The following is a 16,031-nucleotide window of genomic DNA, read 5'->3' as shown; positions in this document are numbered from 1 at the left end:
CAATTGTTTTAAAACAAACGCTATATTGAGTTAGACCTAGGCTACTTTATGTCATTTAATGAACAAATCCTGCTCACGAGGTGTGATATTTTGCTGTTCTCATGAATGTATTGTTTTTTCAACAGGCAACAGAATGATCTATGCGTCTTTAAAGTTAGCATATTTGATCATTTCCACAGACTTGCAACAACCCTAATGGTTACAGTAGAATTTATGTTTTGATTTATCATAAAGTCGTTAATTTCTTAGAGCCTATGCTGTAGGCCTATATAATGACAAGTCTGTTAGATCTAGCAACGGGGGGTGCTGCTGTATCATCAGTATAGGCTGATTGACTTCTCTTAAAAGTGATGCATGAGTGACATCTAATTTCTCATGTATGTCTGTCCTTAATTCCTCCATCCTAATCTGAATGCAAAGAAGGTGTATTGCCTAGCGTCTGAAGGACCCGTCCTACCAAGGAAGTATCCTTGACTTTGAGGAACACCCAAAGTTTTTGCGCAAAAGTGGTCCCAACAGTATGGCGCCGAGCTGGCTTCAATTTTGATGGGGCGAGAAGGACAAGTTGTTCATGCCAGTCGTTGAGATCGGTGCCATGGATCTATCTTGGTAAGTATTCTAAAATATTTGCGTTCTTCATGATTTATCTTGGATGGATTTCCGGGGCACAAGCTGGAGGACCGAGGAAGCATGCAAATTGCGTCATGGGACCTAATGAAACTTCTTTTTTGTCACAACCCGGAAGTTCTAGACAGTACATCAAAGATAACATATTTTTCAAGATTGTCGATTTTAGTAAACTTTGATCGTGACAGAACTATTTATTTTGTTAGACGCAAACTGTTCTAACGTAGACCTATTTTCAATCTCGACAATATTACAACAGGTAAACGAAGAACGGCTAAACGAACCCAACAAATCTTGACGGAAAGGAAGCCAGTTTGTCGGCGAGGGTCAACCTGACGTATGTGTCTTGCCGCTGCACGGTCTCTAGCAGTTACCACATGGTTTTGTCGGTATACGAAGGGATGAGTTGAACTTATAGTGGAATTTGGTAGTTAATTAGTTAGTCGTGACTCGACTGGTACTAGCTATTTACACCTTTCCTCCCTGAGTTATACAAGCAGGGTAACTAACATATCTCTTCGAATCAAAGTAGACTGAAACGTCGGGCAGATAGCTCGCTACTAGCTTACGCTTGAAACCTAACGTAAGTCGTAAGTGGACTGTGGGTAATGTCCGTTAACCGAAAGACATTTGCAATTAATGTAATAGCTTCTGTTGTTAATTGAACTGATGGAGTGGCTTGTTTTGTTTAGAACTGAATTCTGTTTTGCTTAATGTGTGGGCCATCTGTTGTACGACAAGCAAAATCTTTAGCCATACTATCAAGCTACTCTAAGTTCTAATAATATTGGCCAACAGTGACTGTAGTGTATTTGACGTTGACGTTTCTCGGTATACAGGACCATGTCTACACCAAATGAGTCCTGCGATGGAAATCTCAATACAGACGCGAACACCCTGGCGAATGACAGGGAAAGGCTGTCTGTCTTCACGGTAACCATTGGTGCAACAGTTCCCACCGGTTTCGAACACACTGCTGCAGAAGAGGTCGGAGAGAAAATTGGAGCCGAAGCAAGAATTAGCAAAGACCGGGGTAGAATATATTTTGAGATATCCACAGATAAACTTCCAATGGTAAGTTTTGACATGATTTCCCTGATGTCAGTGTTCACGCTCTGCCAACCTTGCAAGTCATGTCAAGTTGGTTTTAAATGTGCATTGGACCTTATTACATTAAGTTCCAATGACTGTTAAATGAAGGTTAAAATCACAGCATGAAGCTACTTTGCAAATCATGTTTTGCTTTCACTCTCTCTCACACACACACTCTCTCTCACACACACACACACACACACACTGACACTGACATTGACACATTAAGTTAGATGAACTGTTCTACAGCCATTCATCTTGCTGGATCAAAAATACGTTTAGCCCCAGCAGGATTGTTGCCTAAATTCAACAAAATATTACGATTACGATAAACCTTTTGGAAATTATAAAGGTAATAGCTCAACCTTTATTTATCCTCGTTACACGATTATAGTTGGACAGCAGGGGTCGCTGTTACATTTTGTATTCTAGCACCCCACCACGTTAGCAAAGCAAACATTTAACTCCTCTCTTGTCTGTTACTTGGATGGTTTGACACACCCTTGACAGTGAGTGCACCCCTGTTCAATCTCGTAAAAGTCAAATTATTACAGTTATTTCATTACTTAGAAGTTGAACAGTAGGGTGTTTTGCCCCTATGTAAAATTAATAAATAACAGATTCTAACAGATAATAGATTCACTATATTAAAAATACAGGCCCCACAGAGGAACTCAATGCCAGTACACCTTTAATTGCTGAGATTTAAATATTGTATTTGTATGTCCACGTATTTAAATTTACATTTAGTCATTGTAGACGCTTTTGTTCAAAGCAACGTACAAGGGAGAGAACAGTCAAGCTACGAGCAATAGAGATCTAGTGTAACAATAAATACTATTTTACATAAGAATTTAAAAAAAAAAAGTCCAGGAATGTAACTGCTGTAAGTGCAAGTTAAGTACTAGTAGAAGTGCAAGTTAGGAAGGGAGGTGCTCTCTGAAGAGTTGGGTCTTCAAGAGCTTCTTAAAGGTAGAGAGGGACGCCCCTGCTCTGGTAGTGCTAGGCAGCTTGTTCCACCAATGTGGAACTACGAATGAGAATAGTCTAGATTGCCGTACTTGCACAGGCGGCAGTGCTAAACGACGTGCTCATTAGACGAGTGCAGCATCCTGGGGGTAACATTTGCCCCTACAAGAGCATTTAAGTAGATGGGAGCAGAACCAGCAATCACTCTGTAGGCAAGCATAAGTGACTTGAACTTGATGCGAGCAGCTACTGGCAGCCAGTGGAGCTCAATGAGTAGCGGGGTGACGTGTGCCCTCTTGGGTTGATTGAACACCAGACGCGCCGCCGCGTTCTGGATCATCTTTAGTGGTTTCACCACGCATGCCTGCAGGCCCGTTAGGAGGGCGTTGCAGTAGTCAAGGCGGGAACTCACCAAGGTTTGCACCAGCAGCTGGGTGGCATACTGGGCTAGGTACCGCCTGATTTTGCGGATGTTGTACAGCGCAAAGCGGCACGACTGGGAGACAGAGGCAATGTGGGCAGTGAATGTCAGTTGGTCATCAATAATGACAGAGATTTCTTGCTGTTTTGGAAGGAATAAGAGATGATGAGTCAATTTTGATATTGATGATGTTGTGGTGGAGGACCTGTTTGGCTGGAAAGACCATCAGTTCTGTTTTAGCCAAATTCAGCTGAAGGTGGTGATTCTTCATCCATGTGGATATATCAGAAAGACAGTCCGAGATCCGCGCCGAGACAGTGGTGTTGTCAGGAGGAAAAGACTGATACAGTTGTGTATCATCGGCATAGCAGTGCTAGGAAAAACCATGCGAGCGGATGATAGGGCCAAACGAGGTGGTGTACATGGCAAAGAGAAGTGGTCCCATCACCGAGCCTTGAGGCACCCCTGTGGTGAGGCGGTGAGGTACAGACAGCTGACCTTGCCATGACTCGTTTAACGAGCGCCCAGCGAGGTAAGATTCAAACCAGTAGGGTGCCCTGCCAGAAATCGTAAGGAGGATACTAGGGGTGGGAATCTCTTGGCACCTCACGATTCGATTCCGATTCAGTGGTCAACGATTCGATTCTAAACCGATTATCGATTCAAAACCGATTATCGATTATCAATGCTAAACCAATAAAACGATTATCGATGCATGTCGATTTTTAAAACATTTGACTTTGCTACTCAGAGTCTCAAATCACTTCCTACTTTGTGTTTGATATTTTTTTATTAGAGAAAAAGCTTTTCCTTGTCACAATTATGACTTTCAATGAACAATGCAATAATCGATGCAGCTTGCATTTCAACACAAAATGGATGTGTAAAAAAAAAAAAAAAAAAAAATGTATTTATTTTTTTTAATTAAAAAATCGATTATGAACTTTTCTGAATCGAGACAGAATCGTTCTAGAGAGAATCGAGAGAAATCGAAAAATCCCACGTGGACATACAAATTCCACCCCTAGAGGATACCAGTGTTGTACACATTTCCGGAGAGATGTTCCGCCATTTTTCAGAGACAATTTTTTTCAGCTGCTCTTTGTTGGAAGGGTTGTGTTGCTCTACCTTTCTCTTTAAAATACCCCAAAGGTGTTCTACTGGATTCAAGCCAGGCTAGTAGTCCAGCCCCCACTGTGTTTGTGTGCCTGAATCCTTCCCCAGGCATGTGGTGCGTGTGACACGGCACATCCAATGAGGAGCATGCTTTGAAGCACGCAGGCTGCACTTGTGGTTCCACCTTGGCTCACCAGCTATGTGTTGTAACAAGAGTGCACATGTGGTGTTGCAATGCTGTCCACTCCATTGTTTGAAATCATCTATTCTGTTGAATCATCTTCCTCCCTGATGAAGAAGATTGGGGCAACAGGTTTGGGAACAGAGTGAGACGACACAAAAGCTACAGAAATTCTGTAATATTTTTTATTTTATTTTTTTTTTACAAATATACTGACCACATAGGGCTACAGGAAGATAAAATATGGGAAATAAAGGTCTTGACTTTTCAAAGCTTGTTCTTCTCTGTTGTTTGCCAAGATGTGTACCTCCACAACTAAACCTTTTGCTGTGGACTCTCAACCTTTTCTGAACAAACCTTCTTTAAATTACCACTGAATTACAGTTCCTTTTTCAGATTAACTTACTTGTTGTGTTTATCTTGGCATAACATGGTAGTGTGAATTCTAGTATTTACCAAGAATGGCACTGTAGATAGGCGTGTCAGTGATTGGAAATCGTCTCTCAAAAATAGGTTAGACCTGTTCTCCATGGGTTTGAGTGGACCTGGCCCACTTGGTGTCCTCCCTTTTCTATTAAATTCAAGAGAATGTCTGAATCACAGAGCCCAAAGCACCTGGAGCTAAAGAACACTTACAATCCGTATTCTATTTATAGACTACAGTTCTGCTTTCAATACGATCCTTCCAGGCAAACTCATCTCCAAACTTCAGGACTTAAACCTCAGTGCTACACTGTGTAACTGGGTATTGGACTTCCTGACCAATCGCACACAGAGAGTACAACTGGGGAAGCACCACTCTTCGAATTTGACCATCAGCACTGGCGCCCCTCAAGGTTGCGTGCTCAGCCCACTATTATACACTCTCTACACCCATGACTGTACTCCCTCCTGCCCATCCAACTACATCTTTAAATTTGCAGATGACACAACAGTGCTTGGCCTCATCTCCAACAACGATGAGGCTGCCTACAGGCAAGAAGTGGGAAACCTGGCAGCCTGGTGTTCTGAGCACAACCTCAGTCTCAACTTAAAGAAAACAAAAGAGATGATTATTGACTTCCGGAAGTCTGCTCAGCACAATCACCATCTCCCACTCTACATCAACGGGGAAGAGGTTGAGCGAGTCACCTCTTTTAAGTTTCTGGGTCTAACGCTGACGGAGGAGTTGTCCTGGGAAAACAACACAGCTTCCGTCTTGGGGAAAGCCCAGCAACGCCTCTTCTACCTCCGGAAGTTGAGGAAAGAACACCTTCCTCAGAGACTACTGAGCAACTTCTACCGCTGCGCTATAGAGAGTGTGCTGACATACTGCCTGAACGTATGGTTCTCCAGCTGCACAAAGGCGGAGCAGGCAGCCATCCAGAGGCTGATTAAAACAGCAGGCAGGATCATCGGAGCAGAGCTGCCCGACATCTATTCCATCTCCTCCTCCCAATGCCTGCAGCGTATAAATCGCATCCTCACAGACCCTTCCCACCCTGCCCATTATCTGTTCCCGCTACTCCCGTCAGGGAAAAGGTTCAGATCAACAAAAGCGCGCACCTCCAGAATGGCAAAGAGCTTTTACCCTCGTGCAATAAGGCTTCTCAACAGCTCACCCAAAACCACCCCACCTCCCCCGGCCCGGCCCGCCCTCATAGACTGCACTCTTAACACTCCACCCTGCAACTATTGATGCACCTCAATGTATATATTTCTTTTCTTTTCTTTTTTTTGATTTCTTTTTTTTTTTTTTTTTATTTACTCAGGGATATTTATTTATCTATTCATTGATTGTTATTTATTATTATTTAGCTGTGGCAGTTAATGTCCACAGCAATTTAAATTTTTAGCTGTCTGTTGCTGCCTCTACTGTCTCGTTGTTTTTGTGACAATGACAAATAAAGTACTTTGAACTTTGAAAGACTGAACCCCCTAGAGCAGTGTTTCTCAAAATGTGGGACACGATGAACGGGAGAAAACAATGACTAAGTTTTTTCGCTGTCTCACACTGTAAATATGTGAAATGACCTACGTTTAATTTATATGAACTGTGTTAGTTCGTTGAAAGGTTAAATGTAATTATTAGTCATTTACGTTACGTTCTAATATGTCCTAGTTCAACAGTCAGCCAAACTTGATTTCACGAGCCAGGTAGCGAGCGCCTTGGTCCTTTACTGATGTCAGGTGACAACTTATGAGTTAAACTGTAATACACATGAAACGGAAAATACTTAGAAGGTATCTTAACTAAACACAGCAAGTTACTATTAGATTCATTACACCAATAATCAGAGCAACAACATATTACAGCACAGCTGGCTAATAAGTGCTAAGCCACCAACGGAGTTATGAATGAATGGTGTGCTAACGGTTTGACCTTTCAACGAACTAACACTGTTCATAGAAATGAAACGTAGGTCATTAAACATATTTATCACAGTGTGAGACAGCGAAAAAACTCTCAGCGGAAAAGCATCAGAGGCTTACTAGATACATGTGCGTAACTATATTACTAACTGTCACAGTTGTTCCCTATCCCACGACACGAGCATTTGTATGATGTCAAAGTATAAGTCCGTCAACAGAAAACAATACAATACTGTGTGCGTGCAGGGATGGATTACCGAACTGGCCTACCGGGCCCAGGCCAAGGGGCCCATGTGTTAGACTTTGTTTTTGTTAAAATTAGAAGTGGCTCAAATGTATCTCTTATTTGTGGTTGGAAGCGGTGTATTTTGTTACACGTCCAGGCCCAGGGGCCCATGGTTTCATAATCCGTCCGTGTGCGTGTCCATAACCACAATACACTACAACATGAAACATGAAATCACTCCAAGCAATATACATTTGCTGACCTAAATAAGATGCTATTTTATATTATTTCAATAATTTTGACAATTTTAAGCTTGGCCTATCATTATATGGGAGCGAAGAGGGACAGGTGGGGCTTGAAAAGGCCCCCTTGTTCTAAGTGGGGAATGACAGAAAAAGTTTGAGAACCACTGCCCTAGAGCAAGCACTTAGGCAACGGTGGCAAGAAAAAATCCCTTTTAAAAGAGAGAAATGTTAAGCAGAACCCAGCTCATAAAGGTGGGACCCATATGTCTGAGGCTGACTAGGGCCCTATTTGTCGTACCTTGTTTAGCGAGTTACCGAGATCATTTTCAGGATAAGATAACATAAGTCCGCCTTTTCGGTTCGTCGAAGCAACTTTGGCTAAATCACCATAGCAACACATCAATAAACTTGAACCTGCTCCAGCACAGGCTAACAGCTTTAGTGAGCTGGATAAGCTTGCCACTCCCCCGGAAAAAAATGACAGCTCCCTTCCTCAGAGATCCCATTGGCAAAGGAGCGATATTAGTTAGATTAGCAACCTTGCGATTACTAAACGACTCCTCTAAACAACTCCTTTACCCCCCTGTACCACTGTCACACTTATCGTATTATATACATACATAGATGTCCCTCCATACACAGCAGAATACACAGAGAATCAGAAGCAAGCAGAAGAAGCATGTGGCAAATATACACTCATGGATACGTGCAAGATTTCATAGTGGGTCAAAATGGAGAGCAGCCAGCTGTAAAGCGTAAAGTATTGGTTGTTTATTGTTTATTGTTTATTTGGATCCCCATTAGCTTCCACAAAGTGGTCGCTAGTCTCCCTGGGGTCCGTCATGAATATACATTTAAGTAAAGGCAGTTCAGGTTATACAGAGATACATTTGATCTGACCAAGAAAGCAGATTATCCAGTTTGACTCCCAACTGTTTTGTTTTGGTGACCTGCTCTATAGGTATATCATCAATTGACAGAGTTAGTTGTCAAGTTGTAGAATGGTCTAGTGGGTATACAATACATGGGTATATAGTTTCTCAAGATAGTGTCACAACTATAACTGAAATAAGTGTATTCTGTGTACCATCCTGTAGGTGCATCATTTAAAGTCAGTGGACAACCTGTTTGTAATCGTCAAGGAGTTTGAAAATTACCACTTCAAAGACACAAAGGTAGGCATACCTTAGCTTTTCCTGGTTGAAGAATTTGTGAAGTTTATGTATTTGTGTTTGGTAAGATGCGACCCTCACCACCAAGCGTACTACGGCTTCACTCGACAGGAGGAGGCCCTGTCTGACCTTATGCAGCTGGCGTCTCAGTTGCCCTGGGCCGACGCCCTGGAGGTCTGGAGGATGAACAACTCCCTGAAGAAACGGAGGGGGCGGCGGAGAGGAGGGAATAACACAAAGCCCAAGCCCAGCAAAGGAGAGGATGCTCCCGTCCCCGCTATGGACGAAGGGGATGCAGTCGTCACGACAACCGAGAAGGTCCAGCGGGAACCAGATGCCCCTCAGGGAAAGGAGGAAGGAGGAAGCAGCCACGAGGAAGAGGAGCTAGAGGACGATGCCACTAAGCCACTCAAATTTCGGGTCACGTGCAGTCGGGCAGGGGATAAACACAGTTTCGCCTCGAACGAGGCAGCCAGAGACTTTGGTGGGGCGGTGCAGGAGTTTTTCCAGTGGAAGGCCGACATGACAAAGTTTGATGTGGAGGTATGACGGCAAGGAACTGTTCTTAATCTCAACTTTTTGTTGTGTTCAAAAACAGGCAAGGTAGTTAATTAGCAATGGTAAGCATTGTTAGGTCTTGTTACATGCAGTTTCAAAGTTACTTCCCTTGGGCACTCATTTTTAGAAGAACGCCACCCATTTTGTGATTGGCAACATTGTATATATACTGGGAATATTTAAGATCTTTATTGAGTTTATCGATTGAGTTTAAGTTATTAAACCCAATAATATGTTCTTGCTTCACGCTCAGTTGAAAAGGGGATAGCTTTTTTATTCTAGTAGCATTCATTAACTTATTGATCACTTTACCGTTTAATGATCTGCCCATGACTAGGGTTGGGTACCGAGAACCGGTACCAATATGGAACCGGTTCCAATACAACCGGTACCTACCCGGACCGAAATGCAACGCAGATTTCGGTGCTTCATTTCGGTGCCTGAGCCAATTGAACACGGTCGCTAGGCAGATTGCGTGGGGCACATGTAAAACTGCCCCAGCTGCCAATGTAAACTTTGTCCTGTGTCGCTCACGCTCATTGGTGTTTTCATAGCAACAGTCTTATGACAGTGAAGAGCAGGCAAGCACAAACAGAATTAGCCGTCAACCTTTTAACAGAGAAAATACCGAAAGGTAAACGGTCAAAAGTGTGGCTGTATTTCGCACAAAAAGATTCAAACATCGCGACGTGCAGCAAATGCAACAAAATAATTGCGTGAAAAGAGGGAGAGAAGGCAAGAGTCAACGGCAGATCAGCAACCGAAGACTGAAAAATAAACGGAGGAGATGACAGCTAAACTACCAACGGTAGTCTCTTAAAGGGGCAGTACATATTTTCTCGTACTCAGTGTGTTCAAGTAACAAGATTAACTATAAACAAGATAGAAAAGATAGGTATAAACAAATCATAAAATTGTGAAATTTCATGAAATAAATACATTTTTGACTCCAAAGGCAAATATGCTCATGTTTTTTTTATGTATTTATATTTATTTAAGTATACTATAACTGTTGTTTACAGTTAATATAATGTTCATAGTTTGAAGTTAAAAAGTTTGAAGCTGTAGTTGGAAGCCAAGTGTTTTGTATGTATTTATATTTATAATATACTTTAAACAGTTAATATATTGTTCAATTTGAAGAAAAAAAAATTGCCTTGGCAATAAAAAAAGCCTTTCTTTAATGTCGTCAATCGTCGCTTTGTGCTTTAAAAAAAAAAAAGTATCGGTTCAGGCACCGTTTAGGCACCGGTATCGTTTTAAAAGTATCGGTTATGTACCGGTATCGGATAAAAACCAAACGATACCCATCCCTACCCATGACTGTCATGGCAGTTTGCTTGTCGAATATTTGCCATGTTTGTTCCTTTGCTTCATCCCAGGTTTTGTTGAATATCGCCAATAATGAGATGGTGATCGGCGTGGCCCTGACGGAGGAGAGCCTCCACAGGAGGAACATCACCCACTTCGGCCCCACCACCCTGCGCTCCACCCTGGCCTACGGCATGCTCAGGTCATCAGCTCTCCCACGGGCTCAATGCACACATGTTGTTTCATGAGCATCATAGTTAAGAGCTTTACACTCTGGCCCTCAAACCCAGCAAATGTTTGCTTTGTAGAGAAAATGTGCTTAATTTCTGTGGCTTCTACTCAGGCTGTGTCAACCCCAGGTGTCTGACGTCATTATCGATCCAATGTGTGGAACTGGAGCAATACCAGTGGAGGTAGGGTTGGGCAGCTTGTTGACATTTGGTTTTTGATTCAATTTTATTTAATTATTTAATTATTATTTTTTTAAATCACAGGTTCCCTGTGATCCCTAGCCGAAATCCAAATATATTTTGTTTATTTAGGGATGTATTGAATGGCAGCACTCCTTTTTTGTTGCGGGAGACAATAATGACATGGCTGTCAGTCGCACTGTCAATAACATCAATCACATACAGAAGAGGAAACAAGATGGCGGCAGGTGAGCTTTACAGTAGATATGCATATTAACGTGCTACACACGTGGCCCCACAAACACAAGGGTATACGACAGTCTGATGAAAGTTATATCAAGGAGGTTTATATTTCAGTTCTTGTGTATACAAGGTTTTGGTTTCTATTACATGGACTGTTTTTGCTGTCTAGAATTGCCTATGCTTGTTTCTGTTGCTTCAGCAGTGCCTCGGGGTTGCCTGTGGACACGGTGCAGTGGGACCTGTGTCACTTACCCATGAGAACCAGCTCAGTGGACATCATTGTCACTGACATGCCATTTGGAAAGAGGTGCTTTCCTGCGGCCTGGCCACAGCTTCCCACTTCATACCTCAATTCGCAAATAGGCTTCTGACTTAGCCCTGAATCACACTGTATGTTTAGTGCGTTAGGTCAGTGTTGGCACACAGAGTTGTTGGCACAAGGGCTCGAAGCTGTTCTAGAATGTGCTTGTGGTCACTGCAGGATTGGCTCCAGGAAGAAGAACTGGGACCTCTACCCATCATGCCTCAGAGAAATGGCCCGCGTGTGTCGACCGGGGACGGGGAAAGCCGTTTTGCTCACCCAAGACAAGAAATGTTTTCAAAAGGTAACTTTCCATCCTGACATTTTTTTAAATTTCTTGTGGTTGTGTGGTTGGGTTACTGCTTTCTGGCCAGCTAGAGGTTAATGAACCTTTGCCAGAAATGTTCTGGCCACCACCACACAAGGATGTTTTAGGTTTTTCCCTCCTTCAACAATTCTATCTAAAAAACCTTTCCCGGGAACAGCACGGCCCTGAGCCAACAAGAAAGTCTAGTCACTCCTTGGGTGACACCATTTTGGTTCTTTTAAACCACTGTATCTTTTGAGTAGTTTGGGAAGGATTGACTCACACACAAACTCACTGGGAAAGAAAGAGCTCTACAGTCTTCTCAGCCTGTCAGAGGTAAATGATACTATTGACCTGACTACTCTATGTGACGCACAGGGCGTAGATAATAAGGGGCCCCGTGGCAGGAAGTGTAAAAACAGAAAAAGAACAGATTTAGTAAAAATGCCTTGGCTGTTGGATGTGTTATAGGTTTGTTTGTCTGTCTGTCTGTCTGCCCATGATAGGCGATATCACGGATGGGTGGGCTGTGGAGGAAACTGCCCACTGTCTGGGTGAATGTCGGCGGGCTCCATGCAGGGGTGTTCGTCCTGAAACGCACCAGCTCCGTTTACGGTACAACACCTGAAGATGTCAGATCCCCTCAGGAAGATGGTGAAGCACAGAGCAAAAGCAGAGAGAAGCAATGACCAGAAACCTCCCCGCATCATGCGAGTGTTATACAGTCTAGAATAACTCATTTCACTCTGTGAGAGAGGATTGCCAGTGTGTGGTGAGTGTGTGTGTGTGTGTGTGTGTGTGTGTGCGCAAAGTATGATAAGTACATTCTGTGTTTTATAACAGTTAAGTCAGTGTCCAATTCCTTTTCACAGGATCATGACCTGCTATGCGAAACCTTCCTGTTTGATTTTAGTCACAGAAGCGTTCACAAAGGGTGTTCAGGTCTTTGTGTGCTTTAACTTCACTATTGTTTAGCAGTGAAAGTGGAAAACAGCTGTCCAAATATGAGCCACAGCATCGATATCCTTCCTCTGTGTGTGTAATGTGCATGTGTAACAAAGCACTGTAAGATTTGAGTGGGTTTGAAAATCGTCCGGCTCAGTGTCTTAACCTGACTGTCATCAAATCTCTGCGTTATTTCTTCACCACAAGCTCAAAAGGAAAAGCCTTTGAGTGCACAAATGAAGTCTCTTTGGTTTGTTATATAGAAGATGGCATTTCCACTTGTAGCCTGTTGTTCTGGTGGACTCTGGCTTACAATGCATTTGTTTGTTGACAGAGTTGCTGCAGCACCCCTTCATAATGCTCATATTAGTCACTGAAAACCTCTCCATGTTTCAATCTGCAAAAATAAAGTGAATTGTTCATTCAGAGATTGTGTTTCATTGCGTGTTTGTACACAATGCCATTGGAATAACAGGGTTGGAACTCGGGCTGCCGCCTACGTCAAGCAGTGACGTCGCTCCCCACCCTTCCTACATCATCTCCATCCTGGTGATGCACTGATTATATGGGGGAATGCAGCGCAGCAGTACACACAGTTTGAAGTGCCGTATTGCAAGGCTGAAGAACAAAAGCATTAAAAGAATTAAGTGGAACAAAATGTTTGTATTCTAGGCTACTTTGGATTTGTAGTACTAATTGGTACAAGACTGAAACATCACTAACATAAGATCGTGTCCATCCTAAACAAATGTAAACCCTCAGTAACGGCAAGCATTCCACAGTAGCCTGTAGAAAAATATATATACAAGTATATTTTCCATAGCAGCTGTTCAGTCAATCACTCTTTCTGTAGCCAATAATCTCTCTCTCTTCAGAAGAAGTTCAGAAGGCGAAATAGCAGTCCTAAGTCGCCCAGAGTTTTCTTAACTGCAATTCCTAATTTTTTTTTTTTTTAAACAGATTCCCCACAGGGCGCTCCGTGTTAGAAGGGTTAAGGGCTGAATTTGTGAGAAATCGTTGGTGATTGCGTTCACATCAACGCTACAGACATCATCGGATTAAAATAATTATAATAATAATAAATACGAGAATATTTGTATCATTAACAATTACGTTTCACATTTATAGTGATGATTCTACGAGGCATCGTGATCCTAAAAATAAATGAACACTGCAAATGTAAGTGCATAAATAAGTAAGCACTAAACTCAATCACGTGGATATAGCCATAGTGGAATAGAATGGACACATCTACATTCTGCAACAGTACCTCCACCTCTGCACCGGTGAAGTTAGATCTGCGTTTACTAGACCGGTGCTCGCTTTCAGCTTTGATTTCGAGTTGCTTTCGTGTGGATTTGGTCGATTCTGACAGCACACTACACGTCCCTACGGTTGCTTGCCAGGAGCTGGCGGGGCTTGTATGAATGCAAATCCAGGTGCACGAGAACGCGCTTTCAATTTAAGAATCCTCATTCGGGGGAGCACAGCTGAGAACACTTCGGCTGCTTAAGAACACATATTCAGGCGTTCATAAATCAGGTGGAGGTCTTTTCTTACATTGGTCTTCCGAAGTCCGTAAGAAAACATTTCAGAAGAAACTTCAGAAAATGTTCGAGAATGAGGGCCATTGTTTTTTGTTTGGCAGGTCTGCTCAACGTGAAATCTGAAGTTCGACAGGAAAACGGTGTTGCTTTCAAGGAACTCATTTAAGTCCCACGTCTGTGCAGGGAGCCACGGACATACCACAGCACTACTACTAGAATTTAGCCCATAGATTTAGGATGCCAAAAGTCCTCTTAAATCTGTGGGAATATTTTTGTATTTGATGAACATTCATTAACTCATAAGTATGAAAAGTCTCACTCAAAATGACTGACAAAGATACCAAACAGGCTGACTGCTTGGAGGGGGACAGCCGGGTTGCCATGAGGATCCCAGGAAATGGGGGTGGTGACAAACACAGAGAGAGAGAGAAGTTAGGATTGAGTAAAAAAACAATGGGTTAATTCTAATTGGCTTTGGAGAACAGCCAAACACAAGAGAGTGGGATGAACAAAATTCCATACATGGAGCTTCTTATTGTGGTTTATCAACTAAATGAAAACTTCAAGATTTCTACATTCAGCCTCCGCCTTTCTGAATGCAAAGGTACGAGTGAGTTTTTCCGCAACAGCCTCAGGCGGTTTAAATAATTTGTAAATGTACAACGTAAATTACTCACCAGGGCAGGGACGTGCGGTCCTATGAGTCATCTTGAAAAGTAAATATTGATATTTCTCTACTAATCTGTGGTATAGGTGTAATTTCTGCATGATTCCAATCATTTCGAGCATTTTTATAATCAAAATCGCTGAATTTGTGCATGTCCTATTCAAATAGACGGGAGAAAACAAGGGACGTGCGGTCATGTTAGGCACCATGTATTGTCTATGGGAGCTAGTGAGGCAGTGCCTCACCTAGGATTGCGCAATCGCTCCAAACTGGGTTTTGCGCTTGCGTGCGCATGCGCATGCGTAGAACCTTTGAGCTGAGCTCAAAACGCATTGAAAAATCATGTAGGTGAGGCACACAGTACCTCTGCCTCAATGAAGGGGGCGTGCGAGAGCGCACCTGTCGGGGTTATGCTGGGAAACGTTGCTCTTCTTCTACACTTCTACTTCACGGCGAAAATGGAAGATTTTATTGCTAAGCTGAAGCAGTTCTCAAAACTGGACTTTCAGTCCAAACGCGAAATGATTAATAATGGGAGACCAATGCCGGAGCTAAAAGGTATGCTTCAAGCGACGGGACAGAAGATAACTCGATCGACTACTCACATTCAAAGCCAAATTCCTTTGAACATGTTTGGAACCTCAAGAATAAATTTGGTTTTGATCTTACAGCGGCAGCTCCGTTGATTTCCCAGTATTTCTCTTGGGATTGTTTTATGTCTATGTGAAGCCATTTAACATCACTCAAGTGGTTGTGATCACTTAGAACCCAATACTGCTTTTTATTGGTGAGCTGATTTTGAGAAATTAAACTTAAATTGTAGGTAAGTTGTGTTTCCTGGTTGCAATGGTTATCCTGTTGCTACGTTAGCTAATTAGCTAGCTAAGGACACTTAATAACCTTACGAGTTAATCGGAAGAGTTCAATTAGCATGAAATGATAGCTGGTTATCTAGCTGATGTTATAGTCTCCTCGATTTAACTCTTAAAATGATAATGGGAAAAGGTAGAAACCCTCAGGGTGCTTGTGCAACTTCGTAAGAAAGAGTTCATATTCAGGAGTTCATATTCATGAGTGCATAATATTTACACATGAGTTCATCACAAGCTAGCAGCTGCCTACTGTATGCACCTTACCTATGTGTGTGTAAAGAATGCTGATATGAAAAACAACCAGTAGTCAATGTGAAAGCTGCCAATTGAATGGTGATCTTAGATACTCTATCGTAAATGCGCCTATTAACGCCCCAGTTAATAAAAACATTTATAGATCGAAAAATCTTTAATCAATCAATCTTACATATTTCAGTAGCGGTGGGTGTCTAGATTAGGACTGATAACT

The 16,031-nt window shown here is 42.5% G+C and overlaps 1 protein-coding gene across 5 annotated transcripts; it reads left to right on the top strand.

Moving 5' to 3' along the window:
* Positions 1–439: 439 nt before the first annotated feature.
* Positions 440–12,904, top strand: thumpd3 (THUMP domain containing 3). 5 transcript variants are annotated; one of them, XM_031568419.2, is made up of 11 exons: positions 440–609; positions 887–964; positions 1,467–1,701; positions 8,327–8,404; positions 8,513–8,944; positions 10,342–10,472; positions 10,614–10,683; positions 10,813–10,928; positions 11,123–11,230; positions 11,405–11,528; positions 12,038–12,904. In XM_031568419.2, the coding sequence occupies exons 3-11, from the start codon at positions 1,471–1,473 to the stop codon at positions 12,218–12,220; spliced, it is 1,473 nt and encodes a 490-aa protein (XP_031424279.1). In that variant the 5' UTR covers positions 440–609; positions 887–964; positions 1,467–1,470; the 3' UTR covers positions 12,221–12,904. The 5 variants fall into 5 exon arrangements, with proteins under 5 accessions (XP_031424279.1, XP_031424278.1, XP_031424280.1 ...); XM_031568418.1 differs by lacking the exon at positions 440–609 and having other exon boundaries at positions 735–964; XM_031568420.1 differs by lacking the exons at positions 440–609; positions 887–964 and adding an exon at positions 971–1,128.
* The last annotated feature ends 3,127 nt before the right edge of the window (positions 12,905–16,031 follow it).

This window comes from Clupea harengus, chromosome 5 (assembly GCF_900700415.2).
Source record: "Clupea harengus chromosome 5, Ch_v2.0.2, whole genome shotgun sequence".
Lineage (NCBI taxonomy): Eukaryota > Metazoa > Chordata > Actinopteri > Clupeiformes > Clupeidae > Clupea > Clupea harengus.
Note: the sequence above shows the minus strand (reverse complement) of the source record. Positions and strands in the feature narration are given on the sequence as shown.

What these genes read in the sequence shown, in the direction of transcription:
- thumpd3 (XM_031568419.2), top strand. Translation starts at nt 1,471, where the DNA reads ATGTCTACACCAAATGAGTCCTGCGATGGAAATCTCAATACAGACGCG. An exon ending in TGACAAAGTTTGATGTGGAG is followed by an intron (nt 8,945 to 10,341) that starts GTATGACGGCAA and finishes GCTTCATCCCAG; the next exon opens with GTTTTGTTGAATATCGCCAA. An exon ending in GACATGCCATTTGGAAAGAG is followed by an intron (nt 11,231 to 11,404) that starts GTGCTTTCCTGC and finishes TGGTCACTGCAG; the next exon opens with GATTGGCTCCAGGAAGAAGA.